This window comes from Portunus trituberculatus, chromosome 16, assembly GCF_017591435.1.
Source record: "Portunus trituberculatus isolate SZX2019 chromosome 16, ASM1759143v1, whole genome shotgun sequence".
Lineage (NCBI taxonomy): Eukaryota > Metazoa > Arthropoda > Malacostraca > Decapoda > Portunidae > Portunus > Portunus trituberculatus.
This window is the reverse complement of record NC_059270.1, coordinates 6,011,216-6,024,861: the sequence shown is the minus strand read 5'-3', so window position 1 is coordinate 6,024,861 and position 13,646 is coordinate 6,011,216. Positions and strand designations below refer to the sequence as shown.

Here is a 13,646-nt window from a genome sequence, read left to right as displayed (position 1 = left end):
TTATATTCCGCGCGTGGCCAGTGATCCACAGATCCGCCCCGGCTTTTGAACGACAAACATCTTGCCAGCTGTCTCGAAGGTAAAACAAAACACTAGCACGTCTTACGCTGTCTGGCCAAATATACCTTTCCTTTTTGTGTTAAGGTGAGTGTCTATGGAAGACGTAGAATAAAAGAGAGTTGCCACTCAAAAGAAAATATAATAGATAGATAAATAGATAGATAAATAAAAGCTAAAAAAAATAATAATAACCCAAATAAATAAAGATGATAAATAAGCAAATATTAAATAAATAAGACTAATCAGTAGATAAATGAGAAGGTTGAGCAGTGAGACAGGTAAGTAGTGAAGGCGGTAAATAAATCTCAGGTTAACCCAGGGATATCTTTATTACTGTAAAGTTTCAACAGCAACAAAAAAAAGTAATCTTCAGAGAGATGCAGTGCAATGACTAATGACTAATAATGTATAGAAAAGGGACAAGCGAGATATTGGATAGAGGAAGATAAGGTTGAGAAATGAACGAGAGTAGAAGAGAACAGACAGTGAGCCACTATACTATTAATATTTTTGTTTAATCTTCTTTGAGCTATATTCTTTAATTGTGATGTTGTTTGCTGTCATGTACTTCGTGACCTTGTGTCATACTGTATATTATATTCATTAGTTATTTCCATACTTGGAAATAAATGATAAATATAGCGATCAATTTGGTTTTCGTATACAGGTACAGGAACCACACATGCCCTAGCGATAATTACTGAACAAATAGCGCAGAACAAAGCAGATGAGAGACAGTGCCAATCAATTTTGAGAGACGTTGCAAAAGCGTTTCATAAAGTCTGGCACTGCGGCCTAAAATATGAGATACCCAAAATAAACCTACAAGATAATTTAGAAAGTCTTCTCTGCGATTTTTTTAGAGGACTGTTGAACTGCAATAAAAGAAAATATATATACTGGACCCGAGTCTGACCTAAACTGTGGAGTGCCCTAGGGCAGTGTGCTCTCTACACAATATATATAATAGTGACATAACACAAGGGAAACACATAAACATAAACTACGCTGATGATATACCACAAATTATAGGTTATCAAGAAAATTCAAGATATTATGAACAAACAACAAGAGAAATAAAAAAAAAATACCAATAACTTTGAAAACTATTGGAAAATCAAAATAAACATCGCAAATTTCACACAAATACACTTAAGTGCTAAAACCACTAAACCATTTAACATTAATGAAAATATAGTAGAATTAAAAAACATAGGGAAATGTCTTGGTCTTACTATTAATGCTACAGGTTACAGCAGACATATAATTAAAAAGGAAAAACAAAGCCTTAGCCACTTTGAGAAAACTATATTGACGTTATTTCACATCTGCAGCATAAAAATACATCTCGTAAAAGCTCTGATACTTCCCATATTAGATAACCCAGATATACCTTTACATGCAATGAGCCAGACACTACTAAACATATTACAAAAGTGCAGAATAAAACATTAAGGTTTGCCACTAACAAAAAAAAAATCCATATACTAGAACAACAGAACAAATATATGTACACACCAAAACACTACCACTAAATGCTCGACTATTTGAAAGAGCTAAGGAAATATGGGAATACATTGAGAATTTATAATATCAACCTTACACAAGATTAAAAGACAACACTGAAAACATCATCAGATATAACAGAGACTTCCCTAGCAGCTTAATAAAAGGCATGCAACAAAGAATCAATACCAAGATATAAATAATGCTTACTTACATACATACCTGGACCACTGATATACTTACCTCGACTACAGTGGTACAGTGGAACCATGCGTGCTTTGGGGTCCGAGGGGTCTCCAAGCGCACGGGTTCGAATCCTGTCCACGGTCCGAGGGTAGGTCGGGCTTCCTCACTCGGGGCAACGGTTTCCTAGCGGATGGGCTTTGAGATAGGATGTACCCTAAAAAGTATCCCCTTTAGCCCATAAATTCCCGTGAAAAGCCCACATGGTATAAATAAAAAAAAAAAAAAAGAAAGACCAGTAAGATGGAATATATAAGGAAGGAAAGGTTATTACATATCATAAGTTACACATCATAGCAATACACATACGCTACACGTCCAACATAAACATACGCAAATACTGTTCAATATTTATACTCACATTTTATTTATTTATCTATTTATTCATTTGTTTTATATTATGGCCTATAGCGCCTGTAAGTACTTCAAGAGTGTGGTCCAGCTTCCACCCTTTAGCGGCGCAGGCAATTTTATTTATAGTGGTATCCATATTAGGGCCCATATTACCTACCCAAGCACATCTTTGGTATAAGGCAATTACACCTCCACCTAGAACCTGGATATCATGGTGACGTGTAGGTAACTTTAAACCACTCGACAGATAACAAAGTTTCAAAGCGGTTTGTGGTGGGATTCGAACCTACGCATGGACGTCTGCTCAATCCCACGCTCACTATCTTCATCCAGTACGCCACCGTTTCCCTACAGGCAAATATAAATACATAAATACTGATCTACATACTTATCTCAACCACTGATATACTCACCGTGACCCAAATTATAAATGACCAAAAAGGATGAAACCTGAGAAGGAATTTCATTTCACTACATATCACAGCAACACAGGTCTAACACAACATATTATATCTACATGGGCATACATTGTCCGTATACTTACACTCACATGCCTTACACACACACACACACACACACACCCGGTAGCTCAGTGGTTAGAGCGCTGGCTTCACAAGCCAGAGGACCGGGGTTCGATTCCCCGGCCGGGTGGAGATATTTGGGTGTGTCTCCTTTCACGTGTAGCCCCTGTTCACCTAGCAATGAGTAGGTACGGGATGTAAATCGAGCAGTTGTGACCTTGTTGTCCCGGTGTGTGGTGTGTGCCTGGTCTCAGGCCTATCCGAAGATCGGAAATAATGAGCTCTGAGCTCGCTCCGTAGGGTAACGTCTGGCTGTCTCGTCAGAGACTGCAGCAGATCAAACAATGAAACACACACACACACACACACACACATACATACATACATACATACAAACATACATATATACATATCCCCCAACATTCAACTATGACACAAACATACATGTACGAATGGATTTTAAACATTTGTTAATATGATACAATAAATAGGAGAAAACACCTGATGCATATTCACATAACTATACATAACATAGCTCTATACTATCACAATTATACACACCTATGTTATTTCAAAGGAACAACGGAATTTAATTTAAAAGACACACAAACACACATACACACGTTAAGACACATATCTATGCTCTACGCTCACAAGCAATCACAAACGAACACACACACACACACACACACACACACACACACACACACACACACACACACACACACAGTGACGAATCCTTGTCTGTGATTGGGTGTTTTTCTCATAGTTATATACACACCCTCCACATTCCTTTTTTTTTTTTCTTCTTCTTTTTCCTTCCTGCCTGGTTCTGAGAGTGCTAAAACAGCTTCTATGAAGTCAGGCGTTCTGATGTGTCTCCTCCAGTTTCTCTCACCCCCCAACTACTAATTCTGTATAAGTGCCTTATCTGCCCATGTATGGAGTACTCTTCGCATGTATGAGGGGTTCCACTCACGCAGTTCTATTAGAGTGGAATCAAAAGCTTTTCGCCTCATCAACTCCCCTCCTTTGACTGATTGTCTTCAGCCTCTTTCTCACCGCCGGAATGTTGCATCTCTTGCTATCTTCTGCAGCTATTTTCATGCTAATTCCTCTTCTGATCTTGCTAACTGCATGCCTCCCCTCCTCCTGCTGCCTAGCTGCACAAGGCTTTCTTCTTCCTCTCACCCCTAGTCTGTTCAACTCTTTAATGCAAGAGTTAACCAGTACTCTCAATCATTCATGGCTTTCTCTGGTAAACTCTGGAACTCCCTGCCTGCTTCTGTATTTCCAACTTGATATGACGATTTCATTTAAGAGCGAGGTTTCAAGGCAGCTATCCCTTCTTTTTTGCTCACTCTTTTGGACCTGCAAGGAAAATGGCAGCTAAGTAGGCCTTTTTTTATTCCCTTCTTACGTAAAAAAAGGACTGAGGCGTCACTTCAGTCCAATAAATGACACTCTTCATCAGCAAGTATACCTAAAGAGTTGGTGGTCCTGTGGTGGTGCAGATCGTTCTTTTGCTTATATTTCCTCCTCTCAAAACTTCTCGCTGTTTCTCCATAATAATCCACCTCAAATGAACCACAGGGAATCTTGTATACGACGCTCCTATTGTTATCTGATTCCCTGTTACCTCTCCTGATAATGTCCATGATACGTTGTCCCGACGTATGTGTCATGTTCATTCCTATCCTTGATGTTTATTTTTTTATTTTTTATTTTTATTTTTTATTTTATTTTTTTTTTTTTGTCGACGTAGCATATGGAACAACCATGTAGTCCTCCTTCATCCTTTTCTCGCCTCTAAATCTTCTTGTAGTTGTTCATGCTTTCTTCCTTAGCGCGTATGATAATGAGTACATCAGCTTACTAAAGCCAATGATCATATAGTTGAGCTCCTCCTTCAGTGACTCGGCACTGGACACCCTCATGCATGGCTCTCAGCTATAGAAACCTGTCACCATTTCTGATTCGGTTCTGTTACTATGGTTGAAAAGGAAGTGTATCAAGTCGTCCTTGTTAGTAGGTTTTCTGTACACGGAAAATTTCACACACTAGCCATCTCATCGACGTGTATAAAAAAAAAAAAAAAAAAAAAAAAGGTAAATCGTTATCCGTTTCCACTTCCATAATAAATTGAATGTTTGGGTTCACTCAGTGAGTCATCGTAACTTGTTATCAATATCCTGTGTATTCAGGAACAATCAATAAAATATCGGCAACGTATCTGAACCATCTTGCGCCTCTTCTTATGATCATCATATACTCTTCTCGAGAGTTTCCATGATGAGGGAGGCCATCACTCTACTTAAATGGGTGCTGTTTGAATTCTTTCTCCTCGAACACAAAAGCATTTTAGTTTATAATAACACTTCAGTCAGTTACCGCCCAGCTCTTGCCACCACTTCCAACATGAGAAACAGAAGGGGAGAACCCACAAGCAACAAACATGGAACCAGACTGCTCAGGACTTCCCAAGCCTCGGTCAAAGAACAGGACACAGGAACTCCCGAACCACGCACACACCTGGAGTCTGTACTCAGAAAACACCGAAGACCGCATCTTGATAACGAGGACAAAATTGAAAGAGTTCTTCACGTCTTTCGTAGGGGCACTTGCCGGGAAGTTTGGATACTACATCCAAGAAAGGCTCGAGTCATCGTCTAGGGCGACAATCTCACCAGCAACGCAACAATAACGTGTTATATTGTACCTTTCTAAAGAAGACTTTCTCTGTCGAAACGTTAGAGTAATAAAAGTATTCCTGAGTCAACCTAAGATTTATTTACCACCTTCACAAGAAGATAAATGAATAGATAAATATACAAATAAAGAAAATAGATAAATAGATAAATAAAAGAATAAAAAAAATAGACAAATATATATATGAACTAAAACAAATAGATGAATAGATAAATAAAAAAATACTTAGATAAACTGAAATCAAATAGAAGAGTCGGTTTAGCTTTGCAGGGGTTTTGATACTCCTCTTCTGAAACAGTTCAAGTGTTTCAGTGTCAAGAAAAAAAAAAAAAGGAAAACAGAATCAGAGAGAAAATTTTAGAGCTTACAAGTGACAGAAATAAGACTGAACATACTGGATAATTTTCACTATTTTTTATGACTACAAGTGTTTTCTTTCTGAACGAAAATAGTGTGTGTGTGTGTGTGTGTGTGTGTGTGTGTGTGTGTGTGTGTGTGTGTGTGTTCACTGTTTGATCTGCTGCAGTCTCTGACGAGACAGCCAGACATTACTCTACGGAACGAGTTCAGAGCTCATTATTTCCGATCTTCGGATAGGCCTGAGACCAGGCACACACCACACACCGGGACAACAAGGTCACAACTCCTCGATTTACATCTCGTACCTACTCACTGCTAGGTGAACAGGGGCTACACGTGAAAGGAGACACACCCAAATACCTCCACCCGGCCGAGGAATCGAATCCCGGTCCTCTGGCTCTAACCACTGAGCTACCGGGCGTGTGTGTGTGTGTGTGTGTGTGTGTGTGTGTGTGTGTGTGTGTGTGTGTGTAAGTAAGCGGGCACTGTGTTAACGTAAGAGGTGTCTTGACACTCCTCTTTTGAAAGAGTTTAAGTCATAGGCAGGTGGAAATACAGACACAGGTAGAGAGTTCCAGAGTTTACCAGTGTAGGGAATGAAGGAGTGAAGATACTGGTTAACTCTTGCATTAGGAAGATGGACAGAATAGGGATGAGAAGAAGTAGAGAGTCTTGTGCAAGCCAGCGCTCTAACCACTGAGCTACCGGGCGTGTGTGTGTGTGTGTGTGTGTGTGTGTGTGTGTGTGTAAGTAAGTAAGTCAGTCAGTAAATGTTTATTGCTATATAGTACAATCACTTGCACAAATATTGATAGATTCACAAATATCAGAGAGATATTTATCTTCGGTCGAACTGAAGCTCCCTAAAAAGCAAAGATTGCTAAAATAATAGTTGTTGCAACACTTAACGTTTGCACGATAAATGGCAAGTTACTAGGATAGTTATATTAAGGTATCAATACGATATTCGATTGATAGACAAGAACTGGATTCAGTTTGGGCTCTGTAAGGACAGTAGGTGTCTACAAATTCCCCTTTTTATATATCCCGAGACTATTAGTTTGAAAATTAACTTATATCTTAAGGGCAGAATATTGAATATTTTAGGTGCAGAACAGCGAATACTATTTTGAAATAATATAGTCCTGGAATTTGTACATGGAGATACAATGCTAACATTGTTACATCTTGTGTGACGAAAATTACTAACAAATTCAAAGGTTTCACTACCAACATTATTCAATTATTTATGAATGGACAATAATTAGAAATATTTAACAAATCTTAAAATAAAATCTTTAAAAAAACTTGTTTTCGCTGATGATACAAGATACAGAATCAAAATTACGCATGAAGAAAATGCATCTTTAAATGTTATTCTGAGCTATAGTCACTTTTCGCAGGAATGAAGGTCAAGTATGTCCTCAGATAAATACATAGTAACTTAGGTGCGGAAATTGTAGAGTCATGCGTTTTGAGATTACTCCACTACGATTAATGATAACCAATCGCTTTGGAAGTCGGTGGCCTCCAAAATCCGGAACCATATTGGGGGACCTCTAGTAGGCAGGTTTCCACCTTCCCTGGCTGTTTGTCGCATGTTTGGTTAGTACGGGGACGTCCCTCAGGTGGCCGTGGGTAGAAAGAGTGACGATTCAAGTACCCATCTCTGTTGTGTCTCCGCACTGTGCCGTTGAAGAAATGAGGTCACGTCCCAGAGGGTTGGCCATCCGAATTTGTCGTTGATGAACGTGGGAACCTGACTGAACCAACCTCAGACACGGGTTGAGTAGGAAAAGTGCGGCGATTTTTTTTTTTTTTTTTTTTTTATCTTTTAAAGTATATGGATGTGAGACGTAAGAGGATGAACAAAGAAGGCATTAAGAATATACAAGTAACCAAATAGCTGGTCTATTATTCTACTATTCTAGATTACCACTAGCTATTAATGGTGATCCATTCTTTGTGAATGCTTTGGGACAATATTAAGTGGGTAGCGAGTAAGTAGTGATCTGGAACTCTGATCTTGCAAGAATGCTTTGCAGTGAATGCTCAGTTCCTCAATCAGAAAATATGCTCCTTGAAAGGAAAGTTCTTCGTTTGCACAGTGTAATAAATACAAAAACTTAAACAGAAAATGTTTGCACCCAAAACTTCATTAAATTCCTGTGAAATGAGCCTAAATTGTTCTTTTGATGTTGACAATTGCCACTTTCATGTTTCATACAGTGGCATTAATATCCAAAGCCTCATATTTTAATGGTAAAACTACAAAGTTCCTTACATAAACTAAACAAAATCGGTATTAATATTTTCAGATGACTTGCATTTCTACACAAAAAGCCAATTCATAATGACACAGGCTTGACTGAAGATAAGAGATTGATATCTGTCTGTCTTCCAAGGACACAGTAGCATCAGAAATATAGTTTGATATGTTCTTTCTTTAGTATTATTGCCGATTCAAGTTTACTACGCTCTTCATCAACCAAACAAAAATAAGTTTAACATGATTATAAGGAAATAATTCATCTCCTTACAAAGGATTTTAATCATGGTCTGTTGATTTCTTACAGCGTGCTACCGAGTGAAAGAGGTGAGCAACATGCTGGCAGCGCGACGACTAACCTGGGCCAGGGTGAGGTCCGCCGCAGCAGTGCTGGGGCGCCATGGACAATCCCTTCCACAGGCACCACGGTATACATGATAGTACTTACATGCAGTTTCTGCCTTGTCCCAAGGTTTCATATGATATAAAGCTTTTGTTTTTATCATAATTTTTTAATTGCGGCTCTCGCCTGCCTTCTGGTGTTGAACAGGTGATGCGTCTTTCTGACGTATTGTGCATTACCGACGAAACATATTTACGCTAAAGCCAAAATGCTGATTAGCTAACAGATATATGTTCGCACAGCCTTCACAATAATGCTGCTTGCGCCCTGCACACGGGGAGCAAGACTGCCTGGCAGAAAGCAAACACAGTAGATGACTTCAGGCTTTCACAACCAACTATCGCCGCTGCTAATCTTCTTCGTGACCAGAAAATGCTTCAGGTTAGTACTGTTAGCAGAAAGTACTGATGAATATTTTGTTAACAATATATTGTACGCTGGCATGCCACGGGGCGTGTAGCTATAGGCCTTGCAAAACACGCAGGTACGTTGGGAGAATGGCAGCGTGGACTCGTACCCTTACATCTGGCTGCGTGACAACTGCCAGTGTCCGAAATGTTACCATCCCGTCTCCCTGGCACGCCGCGTCTTGCTCAAAGATCTCGACCTTTCTGTCAATTGTGTAGATATCAAGGTTAGTCGTGAAGTGAAAATGTCTCTGAATTTTAAAAGTGTTGAGTGTACCTTTGCGTGTTCTGATGCAAATTAATTGTTATTATCTATACACAAACTGTGATCACACAGTATATGTACAATTACACACTACAGTATAGATTATACATTTTGATAAATTATTTAAAACTCAGTCTTTGATTCTGGCCTTTTTAAGTCCTTGATTGATTTCCAAAAGGCCAGGCATATGTACACGAGTGCCACTGCTCATACAAAAATAACCTGTGCCCAATGATGTCACCATTCGTTTCCTAAAAAGGTTTCACAAATCTCAGGATCAATGATCTTCAAATTTTAACTAATACACTGGTTCGTTTTCTTCAGTTGAGTAACACTGGAGAGGAAGTCGAAATGCTGTGGACAGACGGTCACCAGGGGACATACGACGCACACTGGCTGCACGAAAGAGCTTTCAGAGGACCGAAGCCTGCGCCTCATGACCGCGAATTCAGGTACTCAAATTATGAATATGGAATAGATACAAACAAAATAAGATACTGATTTAGGTTACTCAAGAATCTTCATGTAGTTTCTGAATGCGCAAACAAAATTCAGCAAAATAATTATTGAATGTGGGTGTTCAATGTTGCACGTTAACAGAAAAGAGTCTTATCGAAACCCAGGTCACAATGTGTATTATGCATGTGATAAGTATAAGTTTAGATGCTTCAGTGCAGTATTTTCATAAATCATAATCTTACAATCCTCTTTAAAACATAACAATCATTATCACAGGTTGAAACGCCCACCAAACATACTGTTCCAGACACCAAAAAGTTAGAAGTCATAGATAATCACTTTTCTCTTCATATCCTATCACGTAGATCTTCCACAGCTTATCTTCATCAATGTCTTACCCACATCACAGAACTGTATCGGTTGAAACGCTGATCTTCTCTCGCTGCAAACATTATCCGCTTCGTGCATCTCAGCAGTCATTTCCTCAGTAATGACTAAGACGTCTTATCTTCACCGTGTCTACCCGTTGCCTTGGGATACATCATTCCACACTGTTTCCAGTTCGGAGGTTGCTGTTACTGTTCTACTTGTACGTATATAAATCAATTGTCCACAGCCGTCGCTTGAGTTCTGCAATATATTTGAAGAGGTACTTTGGTGGCTCCTGCTTCTGAAATTATGGGATAAGCCTATCTCATGCAAATATTACATTGTCTTCTTCCACTTTAGAGGATCAGATTGATGTCTCATTATCGAAGATGATATATTTACCATTGCTGAAGTTCTCCAGTGTGCCCATCACTCACGTCATGTTTGCCATGATTCTACTAATTTGAACATTTCGCAGATATTGTGTTTACAGTTTCATTTATAATGACCGTAAGAAAGGCCGACAGTGAAAGAATTCCACGTATATGAAAAAGTATCTTTGAAGAGTATTATAATTATTGTAATTAGTTTTTTTCAGGGAGAAGCAAGACGTCAGTGATCGTCATCATGCCCATCATGACCTTGAATGACTAATGCAATGTAAAATGTTTTCCATAGATGATATCGTCCCTTCACAAACAAACTGTTTAAGTAATTTTCACCTCTCTTTTACGAAACAGAGGTGAAAAACTTTCATATGAAAAAGCAGAAAGTTGAGGTGAATATATGACCGTGCATGACATCACAAAGATAGTTGTACCAATTTGTGCTCAGAGTAGTGTGTAATTTATTTTAGCAAAATGCAGACACTGCCAAAGAATCACTTAAGCAGTTTGTTAACGAGGGTGATGATATACAAATATGGAATAATAGGTGAAAAAATGTAGTAAATATTCTTTATTCTGGTGATCTGAACGAAGCAGCCAAAACAGATGACTGAAGAATATTGGGACATGTAGATCTTGAAGATGAATGGTTTTTGATGTATTAGCAAATATACACGTGAATACTGTACTGTATATGTCATCAGACTGAAGCAGCAACTTTGGGGGCGTGAGATGCAGGATAAGCTGCCCAGGATCTCCTTCCCGGACATCATACACGACGACCACTCTCTCCTCAACTTCCTGGAGAGTCTGGAGGTGATGGGCGTAGTGCTGGTGTCAGATGTGCCTTGTGAAATAGACCAGATCTACTCCTTTGCCAAGCGCATCGGACACTTGAGACCAACTCACTACGGGTTAGTCTGCAGAACGACGGTTTTTCTATATTCAAAATCTTTGCAGCTGACTTTCTTTATATGATTGTTACAAATGAAGTTTTCTATAATAATTATGGAAAGATTCCGCTTTAGCTAACATGAGTGATCACACGTTGAATATTCTGAAACGTTAACAAATCTAAGCCACATTTTTCTTTCAGAGAAACGTTTAACGTGTACAGCAGGATGGATCCCAACAACCTGGCGTACACCGGAGACAGCCTGGACATGCACACTGACCTGCCCTGCTTGGCTACCAAGCCTGAGGTGAAGAGAGAGAGAGAGAGAGAGAGAGAGAGAGAGATAATACGTGTGTGTGTCTGTGTGTGCGTGTGTGTTACAGTGTGTGTGATATGTTAATATCGTTACAGATTCAGATGTTACACGTCATCAAGCAGTTCATTGGTGAGGGTGGCGACACCATGATAACAGACGGATTCCACGCAGCTTCCAAATTCAAGAAGAATAATCCGGAATATTTTGACACTCTTGCAAACACCTTGATCGAATTCGTAGATGTGGGAGTCGATGACGGCATCAAGTTTCACGTTTGTTCGAAAGCACCGATCATTGAGTTAGTGAAATAATGATAATCTTGATGACGACGGTGTGTGTGTGTGTGTGTGTGTGTGTGTGTGTGTGTGTGTGTGTCATACTGCTGTTATTGTTGTTGCTGCTGCTGCTGCTGCTGATGATGATGATGATGATGATGATGATGATGTTGCTATTATTCTTTTTATATGTTTTCTCTTCCTAGCTGTTATGAATAACTAACTTCTTTGAATATATGTTACTTGTGACAGCGTGGACATTGACGGCTCCATCCGAAACGTGAACTGGCACCAAATGTCACGTGACTCACGCTTCGAAGTTTCTTCCCCCGAAGCAGCGGCAAAGTGGTATGCAGCAAGCCTGGCCTTCCGAGACATGCTGTACGACCCCGATAACCTTGTGAAACTGAAGCTTCAATCAGGTAGGTGTGTGGGTGTGTGTGGGTGTGTGTGGGGTGTGTGGGGTGGGGTGTGTGTGGTGTGTGTGTGTGTGTGTGTGTGGGTGGTATGTGTGCGTGGTGTGTGGTGCGTGGTGTATGGTGCGTGGTGTGTGGGTGGGTGTGTGTGAGGTTGTGTGTGTGTGGCTCTTTCCTGATGTCAATGTTCACCTCCAACAGGCGACATGATAGTGTTTGATAACCTGCGCGTTATGCATGGACGGCAAGGATACCGCGCCGATCAAGGTGAACGCTGGCTACAGGGCGGCTACTTAGAGTGGGACTCTGTCAGGTCGCTCCGCCGTGTGCTTCGTAAGAACATTAATACTTGAGTTGTTCTCGTCTAAACCTTACGCATGCCATGTATCGCTATATAATAGATAGATAAGGTAAACATGATAATGAATGATGATTGTGATTAAACATACTTCCTTTCTTTGCTTACTTACATAATTATTTTGGTTTGTGCTAGTTAATGATGGTGATGATGACTGGTAAAGAATGTAAAAGGAAATGTACAAACGTTTTAGTTTGTTGAACTTTATTCTATTGTTTCGTGATATTGTTTTACACTGTGAAGGTACTCTCAACAGCTTCTTTCAATCACTTTTTCTTTTTTTGCTTGCTAGAGGTTATTCATATGTACAAGTATATGACCACTCGCATTTTACTAAATTTTTCATTGCCATTTGAGGTTTTTCTTATTCACCCCTATATTAAAACTTCTGGTAAGGATGTGTTTATTTCTGCTAAATTTCTTCTGGATGTGCTCATTATTATTTCAGTTTCAGCACTTGTGTTGATCATTGTTTCAACATCTGCTATCATGTTGTGTGCAAGTAATAACTTACTACTAAGCGTTTCAGAGAGTTTGAGGGCACGTTTTTCTAGAATAACTTTGTAAGGAACACGCATATCATTATGAAATTTTGCCACAGTGTACTTGACACCTCCCCGAATACTCCCAATGTGTCAAGAATCGTCAACAGTATATAATAATGGCACTTCTCCCTATAAAAACAGGAGAAAGTCACTTATCCCTCACGAAGAAACGGACAAGCGGTGAGAAATGGTGACGTAGTACTATCTGTGACGTAGTAACAAGGTCCACCAACATAGTCCCTCCCCCTGCACCTACCCTCCCTCTCTTCCATCCCCCCCTCTCAATATTTCACTCCTCAAGACTGATATAAAAAATTGAGAGAGAGAGAGAGAGAGAGAGAGAGAGAGAGAGAGAGAGTTATTTCCCTGTATTGATAACTGTACATCCGTGCCTCCGTGGGCGTGGGGCCTCCCGGCCTTGGCCTCAGTGGCATTGCAGCCTCACGCCCTAACCCTCATGTCAGATAAGGCCATAATGGTCAGGGCGCCAGAATTGTAGCGCAATATGAATATTTCCACCATGCCATATA

General features: G+C 39.8%; 1 protein-coding gene across 1 annotated transcript; it reads left to right on the top strand.

The window, feature by feature from the left end:
- On the top strand, positions 1–12,922 carry LOC123504657 (gamma-butyrobetaine dioxygenase-like). The gene is made up of 10 exons (XM_045255394.1): positions 1–79; positions 8,330–8,450; positions 8,668–8,806; positions 8,910–9,059; positions 9,422–9,549; positions 11,016–11,225; positions 11,408–11,513; positions 11,618–11,820; positions 12,050–12,219; positions 12,415–12,922. Exons 2-10 carry the CDS (start codon positions 8,359–8,361, stop codon positions 12,564–12,566), a joined length of 1,350 nt encoding a protein of 449 aa, XP_045111329.1. The 5' UTR covers positions 1–79; positions 8,330–8,358; the 3' UTR covers positions 12,567–12,922.
- The last annotated feature ends 724 nt before the right edge of the window (positions 12,923–13,646 follow it).

What these genes read in the sequence shown, in the direction of transcription:
- LOC123504657 (XM_045255394.1), top strand. Translation starts at nt 8,359, where the DNA reads ATGCTGGCAGCGCGACGACTAACCTGGGCCAGGGTGAGGTCCGCCGCA. An exon ending in TTGAGACCAACTCACTACGG is followed by an intron (nt 11,226 to 11,407) that starts GTTAGTCTGCAG and finishes TTTTTCTTTCAG; the next exon opens with AGAAACGTTTAACGTGTACA. An exon ending in TCGAAAGCACCGATCATTGA is followed by an intron (nt 11,821 to 12,049) that starts GTTAGTGAAATA and finishes TACTTGTGACAG; the next exon opens with CGTGGACATTGACGGCTCCA.